This window comes from Bos grunniens, chromosome 4 (assembly GCF_055505025.1).
Source record: "Bos grunniens cultivar Pamir isolate PY7600 chromosome 4, Bosgru_T2T1.0, whole genome shotgun sequence".
In the NCBI taxonomy this organism is placed as follows: domain Eukaryota; kingdom Metazoa; phylum Chordata; class Mammalia; order Artiodactyla; family Bovidae; genus Bos; species Bos grunniens.
In genome coordinates this window covers 32,209,167-32,234,493 of record NC_141168.1, presented here as the reverse complement: position 1 = coordinate 32,234,493, position 25,327 = coordinate 32,209,167, and the positions used below count along the sequence as shown (strand labels likewise).

General features: G+C 35.9%; 1 protein-coding gene across 4 annotated transcripts in view; it reads right to left on the bottom strand.

The window, feature by feature from the left end:
* LOC147373895 (actin nucleation-promoting factor WASL) overlaps positions 1–25,327 on the bottom strand; it is an 81,915-nt gene that overhangs the window by 8,165 nt on the left and 48,423 nt on the right. For 2 of the 4 annotated variants that reach the window (XM_086395815.1, XM_086395813.1), the window contains exons 5-10: positions 23,525–23,548; positions 13,901–14,069; positions 12,851–12,893; positions 10,890–11,043; positions 9,021–9,038; positions 4,516–5,036 (exon numbers count right to left, since the gene is read on the bottom strand). In XM_086395815.1, the coding sequence (XP_086251941.1) occupies positions 4,516–5,036; positions 9,021–9,038; positions 10,890–11,043; positions 12,851–12,893; positions 13,901–14,069; positions 23,525–23,548 (929 nt within the window). The remainder of the gene's footprint in view (positions 1–4,515; positions 5,037–9,020; positions 9,039–10,889; positions 11,044–12,850; positions 12,894–13,900; positions 14,070–23,524; positions 23,549–25,327) is intronic. The other 2 variants (XM_086395817.1, XM_086395814.1) reach the window with 1 other exon arrangement.

Below are 25,327 nucleotides of genomic sequence, written 5' to 3'. Positions count from 1 at the left end.
CCAGCATTAAGGTCATAATGAAAAAAGAACAAGAAATTCATGAAGCTATCACTGCAGTTAGGTGTAGGAGACCAACCCCTTCTTTTCCTACTCCTCCTCCTCAGCCTACTCAGTGTGAAGACAACAATGATGAAGACCTTTGTGATGATCCACTTTCACTTAAGCAGTAGAAGTAATCATCATGCCATCATCATGCAGAGTTCCAAAGAATAGCAAGGAGAGATAAGAAAGCCTTCCTCAGTGATCAATGCAAAGAAATAGAGAAAACAACAGAATGGGAAAGACTAGAGATCTCTTCAAGAAAACCAGAGATACCAAGGGAGCTTTTCATGCAAAGATGGGCACAATCAAGGACAGAAATGGTATGGACCTAACAGAAGCAGAAGATATTACGAAGAGGTGGCAAGAATACACAGAACTATACAAAAAAGATCTTAATGACCCAGATAACCACAATGGTGTGATCACTCACCTAGAGCCAGACAGTCTGGAATGCAAAGTCAAGTGGGCCTTAGGAAGCATCACTACGAAAGAAGCTAGTGGGGGTGATGGAATTCCAGTTGACTTATTTCAAATCCTAAAAGATGATGCTGTGAAAGTACTGCACTCAATATGCCAACAAATTTGGAAAATTCAGCAGTGGCCACAGGACTGGAAAAGATCAGTTTTCACTCCAGTCCTAAACAGAGGCAATGCCAAAGAATGCTCAAACTACCGCACAATTGCACTCATCTCACACAGTAGCAAAGTAATGCTCAAAATTCTCAAAGCTAGACTTCAACAGTACGTGAACCATGAACTTCCAGATGTTCAAGTTGGATTTAGAAAATGCAGAGGAACCAGATATCAAATTGCCAACATCCACTGGATCATCGAAAAAGCAAGAGAGTTCCAGAAAAACATCTACTTCTGCTTTATTGACTACGCCAAAGCCACTGACTGTGTGGATCACAACAAACTGAAAATTCTTAAAGAGATGAAAGTACCAGATCACCTGACCTGCCTCCTCAGAAATCTGTATGCAGGTCAAGAAGCAACTGTTAAAACCAGACATGGAACAACAGACTGGCTGCAAACTGGGAAAGGAGTATGTCAAAGCTGTACATTGTCACCTTACTTATTTAACTTATATGTAGTGTACATCATCCAAAATGCAGAGCTGGATGAAGCACAAGCTGGAATCAAGACTGCCAGGAGAAATATCAATAACCTCAGATATGCAAATGACACCACCCTTATAGCAGAAAGTCAAGAGGAACTAAAAAGCCTCTTGATGAAAGTCAAAGAGCAGAGTGAAAAGTTGGCTTAAAACTCAACATTCAAAAAATAAAGATCATGGCATCTGGTTCCATCACTTCATGGCAAATTGATGTGGAAACAATGGAAACAGTGACAGATTTTATTTTGGGGGGGGCTCCAAAATCACTGCAGCTACGAAATTAATGTCTGCTCCTTGGAAGAAAAGCTATGACCAACTTAGACAGCACATTAAAAAGCAGAGACATTACTTTGTCAACAAAGGTCCGTCTAGTCAAAGCTATGGTTTTTCCAGTAGTCATGTATGGATGTGAGAGTTGGACTATAAAGAAAGCTGAGCGCAGAAGAACTGATGCTTCTGAACCATGGTGTTGGGGAAGACTACTAAGAGTCCCTTGGACAGCAAGGAGATCAAACCAATCAATCCTAAAGGAAATCAGTCCTGAATATTCATTGGAAAGACTGATGTTGAAGCTGAAACTTCAATATTTTGACCACCTGATACTCATTGGAAAAGATCCTGATGCTGGGAAAGACTGAAGACAGGAGGAGAAGGGGATGACAGAGGATGAGATGGTTGGATGGCATCACCAACTCGATGGACATGAGTTGAGCAAGCTCCGGGAGTTGGTGATGGACAGGAAGCCTGGCGTGCTGCACTCCATGGGGCCGCAAAGAGTTGGACTGAGTGACTGAACTGAACTGATCATGCCATACAGTTAATAAAATAAACTTATCTGTTGTGTAAGTGTGCCTTTTTGTGAAAATCTAATAACTACATGGTGAGAACTGTATGAAATATTTTCATATCAACATTGCCTAAGTATTCATCATGTAGGACACAGTGTACAAGATTACACCATATTATATCACCATACAGTATGCCTCTCTCGTAACTGGAGAAACCGTGTAGCTGTCCATCATCACAGGTAAGTGGTTTTGAAAAAAAAAACAACAACAAAAAAAACAATGTTTCCAATACAGTATTAAGAATATGACTGTAATAATATATGCCATAAAAATTTTATAATGATTCATTCATTAGTATGTAGGTCAGCTACTGTGAAGCAATAATACTGAATATACTAGGCTACCATAAAGCAATCATTATCAACATATAAATTGTTATACCTGTAAATAACTATAAATTTATCATATTTTCATTTTCAATGTCTAGTGTATTACATATAACATCTAGCATTATATAAGAATATATATATATATAAAAAAAGAATATTGACCAATACTGACGTAGGTACTAACAGACTATTCATCTTGTGAGCAGATGATGTAAAGTTATAGTATCAATAAATCCAATTCAGTACTGTAAATGTGTTTTCTCTTCCTTATGATTTTCTTAACATTTCTCTTCTCTAGCTTACTTTAAGAATATAGCATATAGTATAATATATATATAAAACATATAAAACATGTTCATTTTTATGTTATTGTAAGGCTTCCAGATAACAACAGGCCATTAGTAATTAAGTTTTGGGGGAGTCAAAAGTTATACACACATCTGACTGCTCCAGGGGCTTGTACACATAACTCCCGTGTCCAAGGGTCAACTTATGTACCTGAAATTCTAAAGGATACGGACGGCCCCATTAAAATCTGCTCTTCATCTGGGCTGTGGTCATTTTGACAATAATTCTGCCCGCTAACAACTATTCAGTTCCTGAGAAACCTTTAGTCAGAAATAAATGGGAAGAGGGAAGTTGATTGTTCAGAGGCTGATCTAAGTATCATTCTGGATACATGTTAAGAAAAGATCTAAACACACTTTAAAGACCAGAAGTTTCTTAAATCTGTGCTATGCTAATGTTTAAATGCCTTCATTCAATTAGTTGTGTTCCCTATCTGTCATTTCCCTCCTAGACAGTTTCTAGGATTTAGGAAATTATAATTCTCTACCTACTGCAAAATAATTTTCCATTAAAAATCTCCTCCTTTTAGTTCCATTTACTTCATAGAAAAAGCTATCATTTCTGTCTGAAGTCCTACAGAAAAGTGTTCCTCCAAGAACTGAGAGACCACATCTAAAGGCCTGGAGGAAGTGTAGGAATGTTAGGTAGCTTAGGCTTTAGGTCAGGGGTCAGCAAACTACTGCACGGGCCAAATCTAGTCTGTCTCATCTTTTTGTATAACTTTCTTAAAGCTAAGAATGATTTTTACACTTTCAAATGGTTGAAAGAAAACAAAAATGAAAGAAGAATATTTGTGATATGTACAAATTATATGAAATTCAAATTTCAGTGTCCATAAATACAGCTTTATAGAACACAACCATGTGCATTCATTTATGTGCTGTCTATGGCTGCTTTCACAGTATATGTACGGCTGTTGCATCTGTGCTGTAACAGCAGAGCTGAGCAGTTGTAACATACTATATGGGTTTGCAAGCCTAAAATGTTTACTGTCTAGTCCTTTAAAGAAAAAAGTTTGGTAACCTCTGCTCTAAGTGAAAGTGAAGTCGCTCAGTTGTGTCTGACTCTTTGCGACCCCATGGACTGTAGCATACCAGGCTTCTCTGTCCATGGGATTTTCCAGGCAAGGGTCCTGGAGTGGGTTGCCATTTCCTTCTCCAGAGGATCTTCCCGACCCAGGGGTCGAACCTGAGTCTCTCACACTGCCAACAGGGAAGCCCTGCTCTAGAAGAAGGCTAAATGATGACCTCATCCAACTCAGAGAATCCAAAATTATCTGCCATCACCACAGAAATTCTTTCAATTCTCTGTGGAGTCTGATTCTCTACTAATCTAAATTTTAGACACAGAAACTTTAAAATATAGTTTAGTTTTCATACAGTTAATAGTCTGACTTTACCAAAATGATTACGATTCATTTCAATATGGCTACTTTTACTTCTGTGTAGTTTAATAAAGATTTTTCTCTCAATTAAATTTTATTTAAAAGTCTAGAACAATGAATTTTGAACACAGTGCAATATTCTCTTTATTGAAATTCTATAACAGGTAAACTAAAACTATGGTGACAGAAATCAGATCAGTGATTCTTTTTGAGAAGGGAGAGAGGCATGAGGGAACTTTCTAAGGTGGTATTTTGATATAGAAATATAGGTTACACAGGTAAAGGTATAAATGTGTGCGTTTTATGGTATTAAAAATATCAGAAGTTCATTGGGTTAAAAAAAATACGAGAAAAAGTAAAAAAAATATTTCTTTCCAAAGACATCTTATAATACTTTAAAATTCCATGAAGATAGGTAGTCTAGATTGAAAAGAATGGATTACTTACAGATTTCAGTTGAATACCCTGTCGTATCTGGTCTAAAAGTGCATCCCTTCCAGAGCAGGACACCGGCCGACTGTTCTGTTCCACTTTTTTTAGCTGAGCACCCTCTCTAATTTGATCTAAAAGAGCTGCTTTGCTTCCTGCAGGAGTTGGAACTTGGTGGTCACCATCAGAAGGGAGGCCAGGGGGAGGTGGTGGCCCTGGTGGAGGCGGAGGTGGCGGCGGAGGTGGTGGTGCCACTGACCCGCTCACTGACAGAGGTGGAGGTGGTGGTGGAGGCCCTGAAGGTGCTGAGGAGGGAAGAGCTGGAAGTGGAGGAGGGTACATCCTGTTTGGCGGTGGTGGAGGGGCTCCTACACCTGGCCTGGATGGAGGCGGTGGTGGCGGTGCAGCTGTGGGAGCTCTTGAAGGTGGTGGAGGAGGAGCCCCTCTTCCCCTGGCAGGAGGGGGAGGAGGGCCCGAGCTATGTGGAGGCGGGGGAGGAGGGGGCGGCCCTCCCCTTGATGGTGGTGGAGGTGGTGGTGCTGAAATACAAACAGGAAAAAAGAAAGCATGCTTTTTTCCCCCCACAAACATTATACTGAAAAAGCAACATATTTCAACATGTATTAAAACAGTATGAGGAAAAAAAGGCCTCATCTTTGTATTTTAATTACAAAGCTATCTGAGCAAAGATGATATCTTATAATTCTTATGATATCTTATAATTCCCAATAATTTGGGAATCTTCAGCCTAAAGATCACTTTCCTGGTCTTGAAAAAATATTCGCTAAAGTAGTAGAATTTAGTTGTTAGAAAATAAAAATCAATGGTTATTTTTCCTCTTTAAAGAATCAAGTATAGTTAGCTGTTCTATACAGTTGATTTATATTCAGAATTAAATAGCTAATGTAGTATAATCTATTAGAATTTACTCAAGTTAATCTGCTGCTACTGCTAAGTCACTTCAGTCGTGTCCGACTCTGTGCAACCCCATAGATGGCAGGCCACCAGGCTCCCCCGTCCTGGGATTCTCCAGGCAAGAACACTGGAGTGGATTGCCATTTCCTTCTCCAATGCATGAAAGTGAAAAGTGAAAGTGAAGTCGCTCAGTTGTGTCTGACCCTCAGCGACTCCATGGACTGCAGCCTAACAGGCTCCTCTGTCCATGGGATTTTCTTTTAAAATGTGAACCTTTGTCATCTAACTTACATTTGTAATTTATAATGTCCTCTATTTTTGTGTTTATAGGATATATAAGAATACATAATACATATATAATAAATATATAATATAGTGATAGATATAGTGTAATTCTAGTAATGGCAGTAAGGGAGGTGGGTTGCTCAGCTGAAATGTTCAATTACTTATTCAGGAGACATTAACAAATTTACTGAAAACTTCTAAATGCTGTAAAATTCAAGTTAGTAGTAAAATATTAACATTACTCTGACAGTAATAATATATACATTCTTATTTTACTAAAGGTAAAGTGTAAGTTAAAACAGAGAAGTTCAAAGTATAAACATATTACATTTCCAGAGGCATGATTTTACCAAGAGCATACACAAATTTACAGAATAATAAACTTCATTATTTTTTCACTAATTTAAAGAATGAGTAGGAAAAGAAATAACTTTTTCTTTTAAAGGAATAAAGCTATTTATATTTACTGGTACAAACTAATATATTCCTGATGGATAGTTCTAAAGTCTATACAAATACCCACCTTAATTTCAAATTATAGGATTAGATGCTCAAAAATGCAATGATCAGATCAGATCAGATCAGATCAGTCTAACTCTTTGCGACCCCATGAATCGCAGCACGCCAGGCCTCCCTGTCCATCACCAACTCCCGGAGTTCACTGAGACTCCAAGAGGAAAAAAAAAACCCTCACTTCAAAGGAAAGCCAAACATTATTTTCTAATTTCATTTGAGATAATCATGGGAAATATGCTATAAAATATGCTATCAAATTTAGTCATAAACATGAGATGAAAAAGACAGTAAGGCAAGGCTCACAAGGGTATTGTCTCCTGATACAGAGACTTTTAAAACTGGAAACATGGAGCAGCAAACAGGAGAGTCATCCTACTTGGATACAAGCCACCCCTAAGGGAAGTGCCCATGATTTACACTCAAGGCATGCTGCTGCTGCAGCTAAGGTTCACCCAATTTTCTCACCAGATCCAAAGCAAGAAGACAAACTTGCTAAGACCAGTCTTTTTCGAGCATATTTTGTGGTAACAGTAAAACCAAGAGGACATGGTCTATGTACATTATGTACAGCCCCTGAATAGGAGAGTACGTCAAATCCTCCAAGCAGATATAATCATTTTAATCAATTTAAGGCTTGCATTTCAAAAAGCAATGATATTTATCTGAACTAGTATTTTTTATGACTTAATTGTTTGCTAATCAAGAGGAAAAGGACTCACTCTATACTACAAAAACTGTATTGTTAGTCAATCATTTCCTGTGGTTTTGCTAAGGACTCTGGAACCATAATGTTCTATGTACAATGAAGAATCTCTTCAGTAGAGAGAATAAAGTTCTTTTGAACTGGGAGTAAGCACACTGATTGGAATAATTTGTGATTCAGCTAATAATCACTCAAAGAGACACTAAATTACTGCTCAGGCAAGGGGAGAGCATTAATTTATAGTCAATAAATTATCAGCTGTACCAAATTTGGGTACAGCACAAGTTTAGCATTTCTATTCTCTGAAAAGTGACTGGAAATCTCTCTGTATTTTCATGAGGAAAACATCTATTACCACCTTTCTATTTTTATAATCTGTACTATGACTACATAAAAAGGAAAGTATGCTAAAGATATACCATATCTCAGGGTAAAAATATGAAGGAATTAAGAGGAGAAGAGAGGAGAGATGGCACAACATCAGCTAGGTTCACATGCACAAAAACGTCTACTGGGCAGACACCACACACCACTATGAGAAAGTCTGAAGGCCTATAGGTTTTCAAAACTCTGAGTCACCACAAACACCAGATTCAGAATGACAATGATAGTTCTTAGATATTTAATTAGTAAATAAAAAGCATGACACAAAAGTTACAACAAATCAAACTGTTCTTACTATCAAAGGTTAGTGAGAAAGGAAGACTGAAACTTTCAGAAAAACTTCCTCTTGATGGTACACTGTAATGACAAGCTGATATATTTAAAAATAATTATTTCAGGTCAAATTAAGCATAACCAGTAGATAACTCTAGATATTTGATATTTAAGGGAATTAAAAGCAGAAATTATAAAACAATATAAATACATTAATATTTAAAAGAAATGTGTTACAGAATTCAGGAAACACTTTGAAGAACTGCTCTCATGCACTCTCATCAGGATTAAGCAAAGCAGGCATATATTATTCAACACAGATTGAAATCTATGGGAATACTGACAGCTCCCTGAGTTGTCCTTCACCCAACTGCATGTTTATGTTTAGTCCTCCCCGCTTAAAGCTCAGCATTCAGAAAACTAAGATCATGGCAGCCGGTCCCATCACTTCATGGCAAATAAATAGGGAAACAGTGGACACAGTGGCTGACTTTATTTTTCTAGGCTCCAAAATCCCTGCAGATGGTAACTGCAGCCATGAAATTAAAAGACGCTTACTCCTTGGAAGGAAAGTTATAACCAGCCTAGACAGCATACTAAAAAGCAGAGACATTACTTTGCCAACAAAGGTCTGTCTAGTCAAGGCTATGGTTTTTCCAGTAGTCATGTATGGATGTGAGAGTTGGACTGTGAAGAAAGCTGAGCCCCGAATTGATGCTTTTGAACTGTGGTGTTGGAGAAGACTCTTGAGAGTCCCTTGGACTGCAAGGAGATCCAACCAGTCCATCCTAAAGGAGATCAGTCCTGGGTGTTCATTGGAAGGACTGATGCTAAAGCTGAAACTCCCAATACTTTGGCCACCTGATGTGAAGAGCTGACTCATTTGAAAAGACCCTGATGCTGGGAAAGACTGAGGGCAGGAGGAGAAGGGGACAACAGAGGATGAGATGGTTGGATGGCATCACCAACTCGATGGACATGGGTTTAGGTAGACTCCAGGAGCTGGTGATGGACAGGGAGGCCTGGAGTGTTGCAGTTCATGGGGTCGCAAAGAGTTGGACACGACTGTGTGACTGATCTGAACTGCCCCAAATTAATGTTAAAAATACAAGTATATTTTATGTAGGTTATTGAAATAATGCCAAGTGTAAAAATCAATCACTAAAAATAAGTATAATAAGTAAAACTAAAAACAATAGCAGTGTTGTAAGAGGTAACCCACAAAATTTCAAAAAAATTAAATTACAGACAAAAATGATCTGACTCATAGAAATAAATTTCCTTTCTTACTTTAGCATCTATATACCCCAAACATTAGTTTGAATAAAGGGAAGAAAACCTTACTGGATATTAGTTTTGGAGGCAGGATATATGAGTTAATAGCTTCTTTGAAAATAAACACATGCATAATTTAGGACACTGGGTCAAATAACATCCCCATACATACCACTCCATTGTGGTGGACCTAAAGAGCAGATTATTTATTATAAATTAATGGACTTCAAACAACTGCACAGATACACAAAAAGATATACTGGAAATGATAAGGTTTACCACTTTTTACAAGCCTGATTACATGATTTTACAAAATAATTCCACTTTTTACAAGCCTGATTACATGATATTACAAAATAATTTCAAGAAATTTGAGTCAGGTCTTACAAAACCTATTTTTATGGCAACTTCATAAACTTCTCCCTATTTTTATCATACTTCTGAACACGCTATATGCTTTGCCTAGGAAACATCTCCATAATAAATCATTATCTGTCTTTTTATTCTTCCTCTTAAAAAATGTATCTTCTATAAAATCATTCTTGGGTGTCTAAAAAGTTCCACACTGGGAGTTAAGATTCTTGAGTATTAAGTTTCTCAAGTATTTTTTTTTGTAATGCCTATGAATTTTTTCCTTTGCTTTTAGGTAATTCAATTAAGCACTTTGCCTAATTTGATATTTTAAAAGCAACTAGAATAAAAAGCAGTAATAAGAAAGTTTAAAAAAACAAACTCAATCAAGTTAATACAGACCACTCTCAGTTACAGATATTCAGGCGAGAGGCCAGCAATATGGACTGTCTAATAAATGCCAAGAGTATTTATAAACAGTTCAGAGAGACCCTGAGCATCATCTGGTGTAAGATGAAGGTGAGTGTTAACAGTGGAGAAAAAGACAGTCAAAGAACAAACTAGGTCTTCAAGACCTCCATCATTTGCACACTAATTATAACCATGACTTATTTTGGCAGCATTTAAAAACAATGTTGCCCAGATGTTTTTATTAAAAATCCATACAATTTGGAAATGTGATTTTTTTTCACAAAATAAGATAAATCATCATCATACTATTTTCAGTGGAATTAGCATTGCGTTTCCACAACAGCAATTATGACTGCATGATTGTTTACATTATCTGTTGTCACAATAGATAGTAAGATTTCTGAGGGCAGAAACCATATCTTTGTATCTAAATATCCTGAGTAGAGACTAGTGCTAACACAATAATGTTTACTGAATATATGAATGAATGAATGAACATCAGCAGTGAAAAAGATACAGGTAGGTCAAATACCTAATTTAAAATGTTAGTTAAATTCTTCAAAAGAATGCTTTGATTATCTGGAGCTTTTGTTTTGCTATACTGTCTTATCACGAGTATGCAAAAAGGAGGAAGAAAAGTAGCCCCCAGTGAATTAACTGGTAAAGAGGTAACAGTCATATTGGAAAACTCAGAGTTAAGTGTATTTATATTTAATTGTGACAATTATTAAAACATGACCAAAAAACATGGTGATTTAAATAAAATATCAAATCTTAAAAAGGTGCAAGTTGTTTGTGTTCGCAGGTACCAAATGGCAAGTTTTATATTTTAGCTAAGAAAAAAATTTATTTCAAAATAAAGATTTTGCATTATTTATATTCTAAAAATGCTTATTATACATTATAGAATTCATAATTATATTTAAATTACTACTTCTAATTGTCATAAATGCAACTTTGATAGTGGTCTCTAACATTTACTAAGTGAAATATGCAACTACACTTTTTTATTCTAAAACCAAACAGCCAGAAGACTTTGTATGAATTTTCATGAATTTAATATAAGACTTTTAAATAGTTAGAAAAGTCTTGACAAGTTTTTTAGTTATACTGAAATAATGTAAAATCCAGTACACTGGGCTAAACAAGTTATCCCATAAATTACAACATTCTGCTTAAGGAAGGTTCACATGAACATATGTAGCTGTCATCCACGCAACTGACTTCAAAAGATTCAAAGGAAAAATAGTCAGAATGCCTAAACAGAAATAAAAGTTACCTTGCCTTCGCAGTTCATTTTTAACAGCTTCAACACCTCCTGTTTTTTCAATGAAGTCATATATAACTTTTGATGTTTCTCTGTCTTTAAGTTGTGCCTCTGAGATTCCACACATATCAAAAAGATTCTTCAATTCTGGATCCAAATTATTCAGCTACAACAGATAAAATAATTGCTAACTATAAAATCTATCCCCAATTTTTCACAACAGCAAGTTGAAATTTTATTCTCATATCTGTGCCTTTTATGAAATTATTTTCTTTTGTGTTTATAAATTTTTAATATAGTTAGAATATTTATATGCTAAGTAAATATCTTATAAAAAACAGAAAAAGATAAGAACAAAGAATAGGCTTTATATTTTATGTTTTCTTTTTGTTTCCTACCTTTGTAAAAAAAAGCATCTTATTTTGATTTTTACCAATCCCTTCATGAATGATACATCTCTAAAGTTCATCTATTCTACCTTGTCCTAAATAAGATTTAGATATAATCACAAATAACCACAAAAAGTATTATTAAATCTATTAAAAAATTTGAGGTCAAGTACCTCTTCATAACCCAAGTACCCTGTAAAATGCCCAAGACAAAGAGGCATTCAAAAACACTGTGGTGCTGTTTATGACAAGACATGGAAGCAACCTCAAAGTCAACTGACAGGAATGGATGAAGAAGAGGTGGTACATATATACAATGGAATATTACTCAGCCATTAAAAATGAAATAATGCCATCTGCAGCAACACAGATGGACCTAGAGAGTGTCATACTGACTGACTGAAGTACATCAAATACAGGAGAAATATCATATGGCATCCCTTATATGTGGAATCTAAAAAGAAATGATGCAACTGAACTTACTTACAAAAAAACAGAAGACTTACAGACTTAGAGAAGGAACTTATGGTTGCCAGATGGAAATGTATACACTGCTATATTTAAAATGCTTAACTAACAAGGACCTACTCTATAGCCTATGGGACTCTGTTTGATGTTATGTGGCAGCTTGGATGGGAGGGGAGTTTGGGAGAGAATGTGCATGCTAAGTCACTTCTGTCGTGTATGTCTCTTTGTGAACTTATGGACTGTCCTGCTAAGCTCCTCTGTCCATGTGATTCTCCAAGCAAGAATACTGGAGTGGGTTGCCATGACCTTCTCCAGGGATCTTCTCAACCCAGGTATCGAACTCACATTTCCTATGTCTCCTGCATTGGTAGGCAGGTTCTTTACCACTAGAACCACCCAGGAAGCCCTTGGGGGAGAGTGGGTATATGTATATGTATGGCTGAGTCCCGTCACTGTTCACCTCAGACTATCAAAACATTGTTTGTTAATTGGCTATACCCTAATAGAAAAAAAATAAAGTTTTTTTTTTTTTTTTAATATTGTGGTGTTAACACTGTAGTTCTAGTAATAAAAAAGTAACCAAAATAATTTTCGATTCTAATCACAAATAATATTTCTTTTCAACATAATTTTTCCAAACCCTGATTATCAGTCAAATGTTAAATATGTATACTTAGGTAACCAATTTTCAACTATTTTGCTCAAATGCTATAAATGAATGAATGACAAAATCACCAAGAAGAAGCAATAGAATACAAAGATCTAGACAATCTTTGGATATTCAGAATGTGACTATAGTACTTTCAAGTAATTTGGCTTATATTCCCCTCAAATGATCACTTTGCAGAAACAATTTTCTCCTCTTGGCTTTCAAAACATAGAGATTTCATATTATAGTAGATAAAGCCTAAAAAAAAAAAATTCTCTTTAGAGACTTAGCCATCAATGATAGAACAATATATGATTTTAAACCTCAGTGGAATATGAACATGAATATAAGCACATTCAACCAAACACTAGAACTCACAAAAATGTATAAGCATAAAAGTCTAAAGGTAGGACATGACATTCCTACATATTTAGAGTTATAACATTTATGGCTTGAAAATAACTTACATCAAAGCCAGTATTCGGATCCCAACCCACATGTCCAATGTGTCTAAAGTAGCAGAAAGAAAAAAAACAGAAAAAAAAAATGCGTAAGTGACAATAAAAACATAATACACATGAAATCCAACCCAACCAGTGAATTTTTAGCCTGAACTAATGGTTCTCATAGACAAAATCATTTTCAGGGAAAAAAAGTGTAAGTAGTCAAGAGACCAGGATTCTAGCCCCAACTCCACTACTAACTGAGCCTTAATATTTTTGCACAACCTTTCTGAGCATCCATTTCCAAGAATACAAGCATTACATGTGTAAGATGACAGGAATTCTGTTATGAAGAAATGAAGAATGCACAGGAGAATGCTTGAAATACGTCGAATGAATATCAAAGGTTTGATGCCTACAATAGACCAAGTTTTCCAAAAATTCCTATCTTGAGATCGAATCCCAATGTGATAATTCCTGGAGATGAGGATCTGGGGAGGTAATCAGGTCATGAAGGTAGATTCCCCAAGAATAGGATTGGTGCCATTAAGAAAGAGGCCTGGAGAGCTCTCTCGCCCTCTTCCAACATGTGAGGACACAATGAGGAGACGGCAATGAACTAAGAAGTGGGATTTTACAAGACACTAAATAAATCTTGCCTGCCTCTTTACATCCTCCAGAACTGTGAGAAATAAATTTCTGTTCTTTATCAGCTACCCAGTCTATAGTATTCTATTAGCAGCCCAAACAGAATAGGACAATGCCTTTAGGTAATTTCCAAATATCATTTATAGAGAAAAGTGAGATTTCATTTTCATGTCCAACAATTAGTTGAAAAAACAACTCTAATTTTTCTTTTCTGATAGGTGGAAAAGTAAAGTAACTAAGATTCATAAAAAGTCTATTGATCAACAGCCTTTAAAAACTCCAACAACAAAATTATAGCAGAAGGTATGCAAGCGATAAAGGTAAGGGGTCTCCCAAAAAGAAAATAGAACTTTCTAACAATTTAAAAAAAGAGCAGAAATGAATAAATCAAAAGTAAAGATAAGAATAATAAAAGAACTGCCTTACTGGAAATTGCTTGGTGTTCCAATATCTGCCTTAGTTAACCTCTTCTTTTTAGCTTTTCCTTTTTTCTTTTCTTTGGTATGGGAGATGTTGTTGATTTGTGGACCATAAAATCTATTTGTTGTAATTTCTGGATTTTTTATGTCAACTGTTGCCATGGGTAGATTAGGACCTGCAAATAAAGTCAAAATAATATGAAAGAGATTTAAGAATTATCACAATCATAATTTATAATTTAAATACCTTTTTCTGAAGCAGGACCACTTCAATACTATAAATTATTTGTTTTAAAATCACATGTTAATTTTTATAAATAATAAATTTCAAAAATTCTTAAACTGCAGAAGTCTGTAACAAATTCTTAAATTAGCATAGATACATTATTTCAAAGAAAACTATTTTTATAATACTAAATCTCATAAAGTACAATGAATTTTCAACAAGAATTTAAATTTATCTGACCCATTAAATTTTGACTATTACAAGCTTCACATCCAACACATTATTCATTAATAAAGTGGCATACATTACATAAGAAGAATAAAAGAAAAGAAGCATCTTTGTTTTAAATCTAGTAAAGAAATCTAGTTTTACTTCTTTATTTCAACTTTATTAGTCTATGAGGAAAAAAATGCTTATATAATTATTATTATCATTTTTTCCAAAACAGTAATATTTAAGTCTAGTAGCATCTTTCTCATTACTATACATATACTTTGGCTATCAGAAGTATATAGCTCAAAAATTTAAGACACAAAAATTCTTAAAACATTCCATCTTCCACAAGGATCAACAGCAAAAAGACCTTAGGCATTTTCAGGTATTATTAACAGCATCTCCAGAAGTGACACTAAATGTAGCACAAAAAATTTTGTTTTATAATTCATAAAAGTACTCTTGCTCTTAAAGGTATGAAAGTCTGAATGAAACAAATTCATCTTAAAAATTCCTTTAAAAATTAAACTGAAGGGCAACACATGTTCCTCAGAGATTCCATTTAAATGTATGATTCTCTTAATGTATGACAAAACTTCCTATTAGACCAAACTCCTCTGAGATGATAATAGTAATGACAATTTTAAAAACGTTGTATAAAATATAATCACTATTATGCAGAGAAAGAGTTAACAGAGTAGGCCTAAGACTGCTATCTTTAGAAAGGCCTGCTTGCAAGGCTGGCCCTTAGCTGGCATCTAAGGATCTAGGATTTTAAGAGGGTTCTTATTCCCTGATAAGATGGGCTCATTGTGTCTCAACTATTAGTACTATCAGTATGTTTTATGCTGATACCTGCTTTCCTTCTGTGAGTCTAGAATCTTGGTATGTACTAGACAGAAGATGCCCACATGACTAGCCCCCAGTAAACCCCAGGCACTGAGTTTCTCCTTAACACATCTCATGTGTGTTGCAACAACTCATTGCTAGAGAAATTAAGCACATTCCCTGTGACCAATGACAGAATACTCTTGGAAGATTGTGTGTGGTTCCCCTCAGACTTAATCCCACGTGTTTTCCCTTTTTTTTTGTTTGTTTTTGCTTTGTATTTTTTCACTGTAAGAGATCTTTACTATATGCTCAGTCTTGTGAGTCCTTCTAGTGAATCACCAACTGGAGGGGTGGTGTATGGAATCTCCAACACAACCATAGAATGGCAGACAGAAACTCTAAGAAATTATAGGCTAATGTATCCTGAGTGATCACTAAATGCCAACTTGACAATAGTTCTTCAATTATCCTGAAAACCTCAAAGGCAACCTATTCATAAACATTGTCTGAAAAAAAACACTTATCTCCATGGGAAACTATATATAACTAATTTTTTCTCCCTCAACTCTACTATTGAAGATGAAATACAGTAAAAATAAAATTATAAACGCCATCTGCCAATTTATCAGACAAATAATTTGTGCACAACTAAAAGATATACACAATTCAGCTATTTTCCCTTAATATTCAAAGTCATTAAGTACAGTATGTAAATGTCTAAAAGTTCTATTTATAGTTTCATACAAAATTCTGTAGGAAATTGCTCATATTGGCAAGAAGTAAAAATTCTTCTTGGAAAAAAATGGAAGCTAGTGAAAAATATGGATAAAACCATTAAAAGCTGATTTAGCATCAAGGAATAATCTGACAATAATTGGACCAAAAATTAAAGGTTAGTTAAGCAATATAGGAAGTTTATTAAATAGGAGATAAAGAACTAGATTTTCAAATTTGTTCAGATTCAAGATTTGAGTTCACTGTAGTTTCCAAAAAAGGGACTTATTAAAAATAATGAGAATTCAAATGTTAAAGGGTTGAACTGGAGTCATACTAGTATCTTCATAGACTTATCTAGTGCTCACTTTTTACTTCTCATTCTTCTCTTTCTGTTTTCTCTCCTCTTACAATTTATCATTACTCATCATTATTAGCAACACCATTCAAAGATGCTGCTGCAAATTATTACTCTCCTATCTTTATACTTAATAACATTTAAGAACCCCCTTAATCATTTCATGGAGAAGGCAATGGCACCCCACTCCAGTACTCTTGCCTGGAAAATCTCATGGACGGAGGAGGCTGGTGGGCTGCAGTCCATGGGGTTGCTAAGAGTTGGACACGACTGAACGACTTTACTTTCACTTTTCACTTTCATGCATTGGATAAGGAAATGGCAACCCACTCCAGTGTTCTTGCCTAGAAATCTCAGGGATGGAGGAGCCTGGTGGGCTGCCGTCTATGGGGTCGCACAGAGTCAGTCGGACACGACTGAAGTGACTTAGCAGCAGCAGCAATCATTTCATTACAAGGGACTGGAATGCAAAAGTAGGAAGTCAAGAAACACCTGGAGTAACAGGCAAATTTTGCCTTGGAGTACAGAATGAAGCAGGGCAAAGGCTCATAGAGTTTTGCCAAGAGAACGCACTGGTCATGGCAAACACCCTCTTCCAACAACACAAGAGAAGACTCTACACGCAGACATCACCAATGGCCAACACCAAAATCAGACTGAGTATATTCTTTGCAGTCAAAGATGGAGAAGCTCTATACAGTCAGCAAAAACAAGACCGGGAGCTGACTGTGGCTCAGATCATGAACTCCTTATTGCCAAATTCAGACAAATTGAAGAAAAGTGGGGAAAACAACTAGACCATTCAGGTATGACCTAAATCAAATCCCTTATAATTACACAGTGGAAGTCAGAAATAGATTTAAGGAACTAGATCTGATAGATAGAGTGCCTGATGAACTATGCACGGAGGTTCATGACATTATAGGAGACAGGGATCAAGACCATCTTCAAGAAAAAGAAATGCAAAAAAGCAAAATGGCTGTTTGAGGAGGCCTTAAAAGAGCTGTGAATAGAAGAGACACTAAAAGCAAAAGAGAAAAGATAAGATATACCCATTTGAATGTGGAGTTCCAGAGAATAGCAAGGAGAGATAAGAAAGCCTTCCTCAATGATCAGTGGAAAGAAACAGAGGGAAAATAGAATGGGAAAGACTAGAGATCTCTTCAAGAAAATTAGAGATACCAGGGGAACATTTCATGCAAAGATAGGCTCAATAAAGGACAGAAATGGTAGGGACCTAACAGAAGATATTAAGAAGAGGTGGCAAGAATACACAGAAGAAGTATACAAAAAAGGTCTTCATAACCCAGATAATCACAGTGTCATCACTCACCTAGAGCCAGACATCCTGGAAGGTGAAGTCAAGTGGGCCTTAGGAAGTATCACTATGAACAAAGCTAGTGGAGGTGATGGAATTCCAGTTGAGCTATTTCAAATTCTAAATCATGACGCTGTGAAAGTGCTGCACTCAATATGTTAGCAAATTTGAAAAACTCAGCAGTGGCCACAGCACTGGAAAAGGTCAGTTTTCATTCCAATCCCAAAGAATGGCAATGCCAAAGAATGCTCAAACTACTGCACAATTGCACTTATCTCATATGCTAGTAAAGAAATGCTCAAAATTCTGCAAGCCAGGCTTCAGCAATACATGAACCATGCACTTCCAGACGTTCAAGCTGGTTTTAGAAAAGGCAGAGGAACCAGAGACCAAATTGCTAACATCCGCTGGATCATCAAAAAAGCAAGAGAGTTCCAGAAAAACAGCGATTTCTGTTTTATTGACTATGCCAAAGCCTTTGACTATGTGAATCACAATAAACTGTGGAAAATTCTGAAAGAGATGGGAATACCAGACCACCTGACCTGCCTCCTGAGAAATCTATATGCAGGTCAGGAAGCAACAGTTAGAACTGGACATGGAACAACAGACTGGTTTCAAGTAGGAAAAGGAGTATGTCAAGGCTGTATATTGTCACCCTGCTTATTTAACTCATATGCAGAGTACATCATGAGAAATGCTGGGCTGGAAGAAGCGCAAGTTGGAATCATGATTGCTGGGAGAAATATCAATAACCTCAGATATGCAGATGACACCACCCTATAGCAGAAAGGGAAGAAGAACTAAAGAGTCTCTTGATGAAAGCGAAAGAGGAGAGTGAAAAAGTTGGCTTAAAGCTCAACATTCAGAAAACTAAGATCATGGCATCCAGTCCCATCACTTCATGGCAAATAGACGGGGAAACAGTGGACACAGTGGCTGACTTTATTTTTTGGGCTCCAAAATCACTGCAGATAGTGATTGCAGCCATGAAATTAAAAGACGCTTACTCCTTGGAAAGAAAGTTATGACCTACCCAGACAGCATATTAAAAAGCAGAGACATTACTTTGCCAACAAAGGTCCGTCTAGTCAAGGCTATGGTTTTTCCAGTGGTCATGTATGGATGTGAGAGTTGGACTATAAAGAAAGCTGAGTGCCGAAGAATTGATGCTTTAGATCTGTGATGTTGGAGAAGACTCTTGAGAGTCCCTTGGACTGCAAGGAGATCCAAGCAGTCCATCCTAAAGGAGATCAGTCCTGGGTGTTCATTGGAAGGACTGATGTTGAAGCTGAAACTCCAGTACTTTGGCCACGTGATGCGAAGAGCTGACTCATTTGTAAACACCGTGATGCTAGGAAAGATAGAGGGCAGGAGAAGAAGGGGACGACAGAGGATGAGATGGTTGCATGGCATCACTGACTCAAGGGACATGAGTTTGGGTAAACTCCAGGAGTTGGTTTTGGACAGGGAGGCCTGGCTTGCTGTGGTCCATGGGGTCGCAAAGAGTCGGACACGACTGAGTGACTGAACTGAACTGAAGTCAGTTTGAGGTATATCAGAGTTAGATACTCTCTTTATGCTGTCATCCTTCCTGAAATAGGTGTGTCTAAAAAGCAATAATAAAGGAATAACCAGATTCTCCATTATAAAACAACAGAAATTTGGGAATTCCCTGGTGTTTCAGTGGTAAGGACTCTGCACTTCACTGCATGAGCACTGGGTTCAATCCTGGTTGGGGAACTAAGATCCCACAAGTTGTGTGGTGCAGCCGGAAAAACAAAACAAAAATTTAACAATTATAATTAATTTTAGGAAAAATAAAAATATTTTGATGTTACTTTAGTTTATATAAAAGTAACCTATTATCCTAAGAATATCCTAAATGGTATAAAGTTGGTAAAGTTAACAGTTTAAATTATTCAAGCTAGTAAATTCTTTTCTGGGAAATAATAAAGTTAAGATTCTTGTAAGCCTGATTTACAACTCACTGGAGAAAATGACTCAGCCATCTCTGAAGAAAGTCAAGGATGAAAAGGACAGGAATGAAATATAATTGATATTCAGAATAAATACCAAAGTTTCCCCTCCTCACCCTCCTCCAAAATCAGGTGTGGATATATTGTTATGCATCTACCAAGCAGTTCATAAAGCTGTGCCATTAGCTACTTACTTATTTCACAGAAACTTCATCAGTATTGGTTAAAACACTACTTAATTAAGTCTATATAGAAAAATTCAGATTTTAGAGACCTATTAAAAAAACTGGTATAAGCTGGGAAATTAGCTAGTTTTTCAAAATCTTTCATTTTATAGACAAAAACTAAGGACAGTGTCATCACCAACAGAATGATACTCAGATGTGTTCTTTCTATAATAAAGAACAAAACAAACAAAAAACAACAATTAAGGACAGGAAGAGGCAGGTGACCTGTCTAAAGTCACACAGTCAGTGACAAAGGGAAAGGTAAACTCTGCTGTCTTGGTGTCTAGTCCACTACTCTATTAACTAGAGTACCTTTTACACAACAGTTAAATGCCAAGACTGATCAACAGCACTAACTTTACAGTAAGTATATTTTATGTCTTTACCAATTTATCAGTTCTCTTAGTTTGTGGTCCAACTGTTACAAGAAATGGTTATGAGTTTCAAAATTTAGAAAAAAGGGCTTTTTACACATTCAAGAGACTAAGTGTTTGGCAATTTTTGTTGGCAGCATTTACTTTACAGTTTGAAGATGTTAGGAAATAAATTTAAAATAATGTTCTAAAGCCTAATTAAATAGTTAAAAGTGACAGACTAAAAAATTAATAACTTGTATATAGTACAGAATCATTTTTAAAATAAAGTTTATGAAAGATATGGTAACAGAAATAAATCATTTCTAGTAAACTTTACTTATTCCATTTCTGAAATTACATTCATCCTAAGAACATGTATTACGTAAATACATAATGAAGGGGGGCTGTTTCCCTTCTTTTTCAAAAAGCAGTTATGACAAATTACCTTCTTCTGATGAACGACAACTGTCAGAGAAAAGGTTTTTTAATATTCTCACTCAACAGCATTTCTAGTTAAATTTAAAACTAAAAGAACAAACTAAACTCTTCCGCTTAATTACATAAAAAGCAGAGAGCTCTCACCAAGGTAAAATAGTTGAGAAACAGGTGGCCTAGTGACCTCTGATGTCAAGCAGTCATAAAGCTGAGAACAAATCATTGGAAAGTGTCTAAGTTAAAAGGTGAGGTTGACCAATAAAGAAAAAAAAAAGTGTATGGATTAGGAGTTAATGAGGAAAACACATGTCCTAATTGTACTTTAGGGCAGGAATACATGTTACTTCTACATAAAGTGTCTTTTTTACAGTTACAATTTGAAAAGGTCGGCTAGACTGATCGAAATGAGGATTGGGACAAAGCCCCTGCATGGACTCTGCAAGGCAGTTAAAAGTATCCATCGCCACCTAGTGGCAGCGCAGCAAATGCAGAAAAGCAATAGGCCACCTTCCTGAGTCCTCTCTCCACCATGGGGAGAACAAGGCAAGCAACTGCACTGCAGGGAAAAATATGAAAATTTCTATTAATAATTGTATGTGTATCTTATAAATAAATAAGTATGCAAATATTGGCAACACATGCTGTATAATTTTTTAACAATACCATTTTTAAATTTTCTGTTTATTTAATGAAAAAAGTTTGGGACCACTGTGCCAAAAGGTTAAAACTTTATATTTTAAGATTTTAAAACAAGAACCATTTCAGAGAAAGAAACTAAATTTAATTATGAGTATTTCTTACTAGGGATAATAAAGTTATAAGACATCATTGTCACATAAAGAATATCCAAATTCAAACCATTGTGGATTAGGTGCCTCTTCAAAAACATATTTTATATGTATTAATTAAATTACAAAAATCAAAAAGTACTTACATCCTTAACTTTAATTATGTTATTTGTACAACATCTACACTTTATAATCTCAGATTACTTTCCCTAAAGATGCTAACACTAGGAAGCCTTCCACACTGCTACTTAATATATGCTCACAGAAGGCCAAATAGTTTAATAAATTAAAAGAGGAGATTAAAATATTGAGCACACAAGTGGAAAAACTTCTAATGCTACATTAAAGGTTCACAGATGCAAGATTTCTGGCTCAGCTGCTCTGCTTCCCTTGTTTCTGTGACATACTAGCTGCACACCTCAAGGCATGTTACGTACCCTCTCTAGGTCTCAGTTTTTCCTTCAAAACTATCCTGATGTAGCACAGTGGTTACAGCAAAGTGGTTACGGGGCCAGGCTCTGGAGCTGGAACACTTGAGACTGAATCTTGCTCCACTTTCCTAGTTCTGTGACCCTGAGCAAGTCACCTATCGTGCCAGTCTTCTCACCTACATCAGGGATAATAGCAGCTACTTCAATTGGTTTCTGGACAGTGCCTGGCAGGTAGCAAATGACCATTAAAGGGTAGCTGTGAGTATGATCACTGTCACTGTCTTCATCATGGTAACTAGTATCAAGCACCATGCTAAACACTTTGATTACTTTATTTATCCCCAAGCAGTCCTGTTACAGGACTAAGTATTAAAAATTTCCATTCAAAGAGAAAGTCAAAGTATACAATGCTTGGCACATATTAAGTACTATTGAAGGTAGTCAAGTTTTTTAAAAAATTCTAATAAGGTAAATAATCCAAAATTTAATACAGCAATGTCTGGTTCATGTTATTATATCACAAAAACAAATTTAAGGACAAAATCAGAAAGTAATATGTTGGTTTAAAAGAAACAAAAACCAACCACCACCAACAGTTGTCATATATTAAGAACTCTGTACTATATTAAATGTTTCCCTGAATAATCATCCTATATTCTGATGAGATAATTGAGATGCCTTTGAAAAAGCAGCAGCTATATTCCCCACTATAACAAAGGCTCCTGGAACAATAGTTCTTTACTATCATAGGATCAGGGATCCCATTTCAATGTGATGAAAGCCATGGATCCCCTCTCCCCAGAGAAAAGAACATACATACAACATTTAGCACAAAACTTCAGCCAGAGTTTATGGGACCCAGGATGAAACTCTGCACAAAAGATCTAGGACCTTGTCCTTTATATCTTAGTATCCTGTTTTTATTCTTTAGTATAAATACATAGATTTTAAATAAATGAATCTGTATTATTTCAGTTACTAATACTTCAATCCACATTACTTCATTATCAAATTAAAGAGGATTATGTGCAGCTACTATGTGTTCTAAACACATCAGCACAGTAAGCACAGCTACTATTTATTTAAACATACCAGAATAGTTAAGTGTTCATTCTGAAAGGGGCTAGTTTCATATTCCTATTGCAAAATAATCTTTTGAAATAAGAAAAAAAAGAAACATGAGAGCAGGAAATGAAGAGATATGATAGATAACATTTACTGTTTTTTTTAAGGAAAACATTAAGACCAGTTTGTATAATTTTTGAACTTAAATCAACTGTACATAAGGAATTAAGATGTAATAATGAACGGCAGCCTTTGTTGTCTTCCCTCATCCTAGAAAAAAGCCAAAGAATAGTACATTTCTAAGTCCCCACCTATTATTTATTTTAAAATAAGAACACAATATACTACAGTATTTAATCATACATATTAAATAGTAGGTATTAATGTGTATGATGGGGCTTTCCAGGTGGCGCTAGTGATAAAGAACCTGGCTGCCAATGCCCGAGATGTAAGAGACTTGGGTTCAGTCCCTCGGTCGGAAGATCCCCTGGAGAAGGAAATGGCAACCCACTCCAGTTTTCTTGCCTGGAAAATCCCATGGACAGAGGAGCCTGGCGGCCTACAGTCCATAGGGTTGCACAGAGTCGGGCATGACTGAAGCAACTGAGCACAATGTCTATGATACTTGTTTCTACAAGGATTAAATTACAACCTAAAATTTTTTTGATCAATAATTATTGAAGAGCTTACCATTTGGGGGGTCTCGTCTTTTCTCTGTTAGGAAATAAATTGAAAGAATATTATTAGACATATGTAATACAAAAACCAACATAAAAAATTAACTCATCTAAACTGTCTTACTCTTATAAGTGGTTAATAAGAGTTTCTCTGAGGAACTGACATTTGGGCACCATTTGAAAAAAGCAAGAGAAGGAACATATTTAAAGGCCCTCAGGAGAGAACAGCATAAAGGCAAAACCATAATACTGGACTGCAGTGAACCAAAGAAGAGTGGAAGGAGAGAAGTCAGAAGGGAAACCAGGGAACTGGAGCATGTAGGATCCCACAAGACATGGGTTAAGGAATATAGACTGTATTTCATATATGATAGGAAGCTCTTACAAGGTTTTGAATACAAATGGCATGATCTAATCTGTTTTTAAAAGTTCTGCCTGGTTATTATGTGGAAAAGAGAGAGTAAGGGGCATACAGTGACAGCAGAGGGACAAGTGAGAGCGTTAGGTAGTCCAGATGACAAACGACGGTGGCTTGGATTAGGGTGGTAGCAACAGAAGTGAGAAACAGACTCAAGACACGTTTTTGAAGGTAGAGACAATAGGACTCACTGATAGGGTTTATGAAGAACCTCTGTGAGCCAGAGTGACAAGGTAGAGCCAATGCCTTTTACTGGGACAGGGAAGACCAGGAGAGTAGGAGCAGGTCTAAATCAGGTTGGGGAGCCTGGATTAAGTGTTCTGTTCATACATATAAGTTTGAAGGCTATTCTGACAGACAACTGGAGCACACAAGTCTGAAGGTCAGGAATGAGGTCAAAGGGGGTAGATAAAATTTTGGGAGTCAGCAGCAAATAGTATTTAAAGCTATGGGACTGAATGAAAGCATAAAGCTAATGAAAACACCTATAGATGCCTAAGCATGGGGGCAGACAGAAATAACACTGAAAAACTATAGCCAACTAAGGAGGAGTAATACCAAGAGAACTGCTATTAACCTGTTGCATTCATACTCATAGTCTTGCATTCATACTAGGTTTGACACAATTTTCCTTTCATGAAAGTTCAAAAGTGGTTGAAGAATTTCCAACAAACACAATTTCCACAGACTTTTGTAATACAAAATTTTCCAAAATCGTATTTCCAAAATATTCCAAATTTTCCAAATACCATAAATAAAAATATAATAAAATATTTAGTTTCTAAACAGTCACAATCCTAAAATTAATAGGATTTAATTGAGGGGCAATTTGAAAATCCTGGCAATGGGAAATACAAATGGATTACTCCATCCGGTGGTCTGATGAAGTAATTTTCTGAAACATTTGATATAAGCACATCCTGTGTCCATGAATGTCAAATCTCTAGTTTCTAAGGTGATGTTACATCTGCATCCAGAGAGGAAATACTTCTTAAACTGGTGGTGACACAAACATGGAAATATGCTGAGATAATGTAAAGTTCAGAGTATAAGTTCTAAAATGCAATTACTTAGAATATAACACTATCCTGGCTTGAGTACCATGTTAAGAAAAAAAGAGATCTTTGGTTGAACTAAAAATGAAAGCGAATGGTGTAAAGTGTTTACTAGAAACATTAGCAGAATAGTGTTTAATCATATCAGGGGAAGTTTTTAGTATCACAGTACTAGTCATACCATGGTTGGAGTACTACATTCAAACCTGAACATCATATTTGAAGCAGGACCATTTTCTAAATGTGGATCATTTGAAGAAGATATAAAAATCTATAGTGCATTCAGAGCACAATATACAGACAGTGAGTCTATAAATTATATTATGTGAGGAATAACAAAATG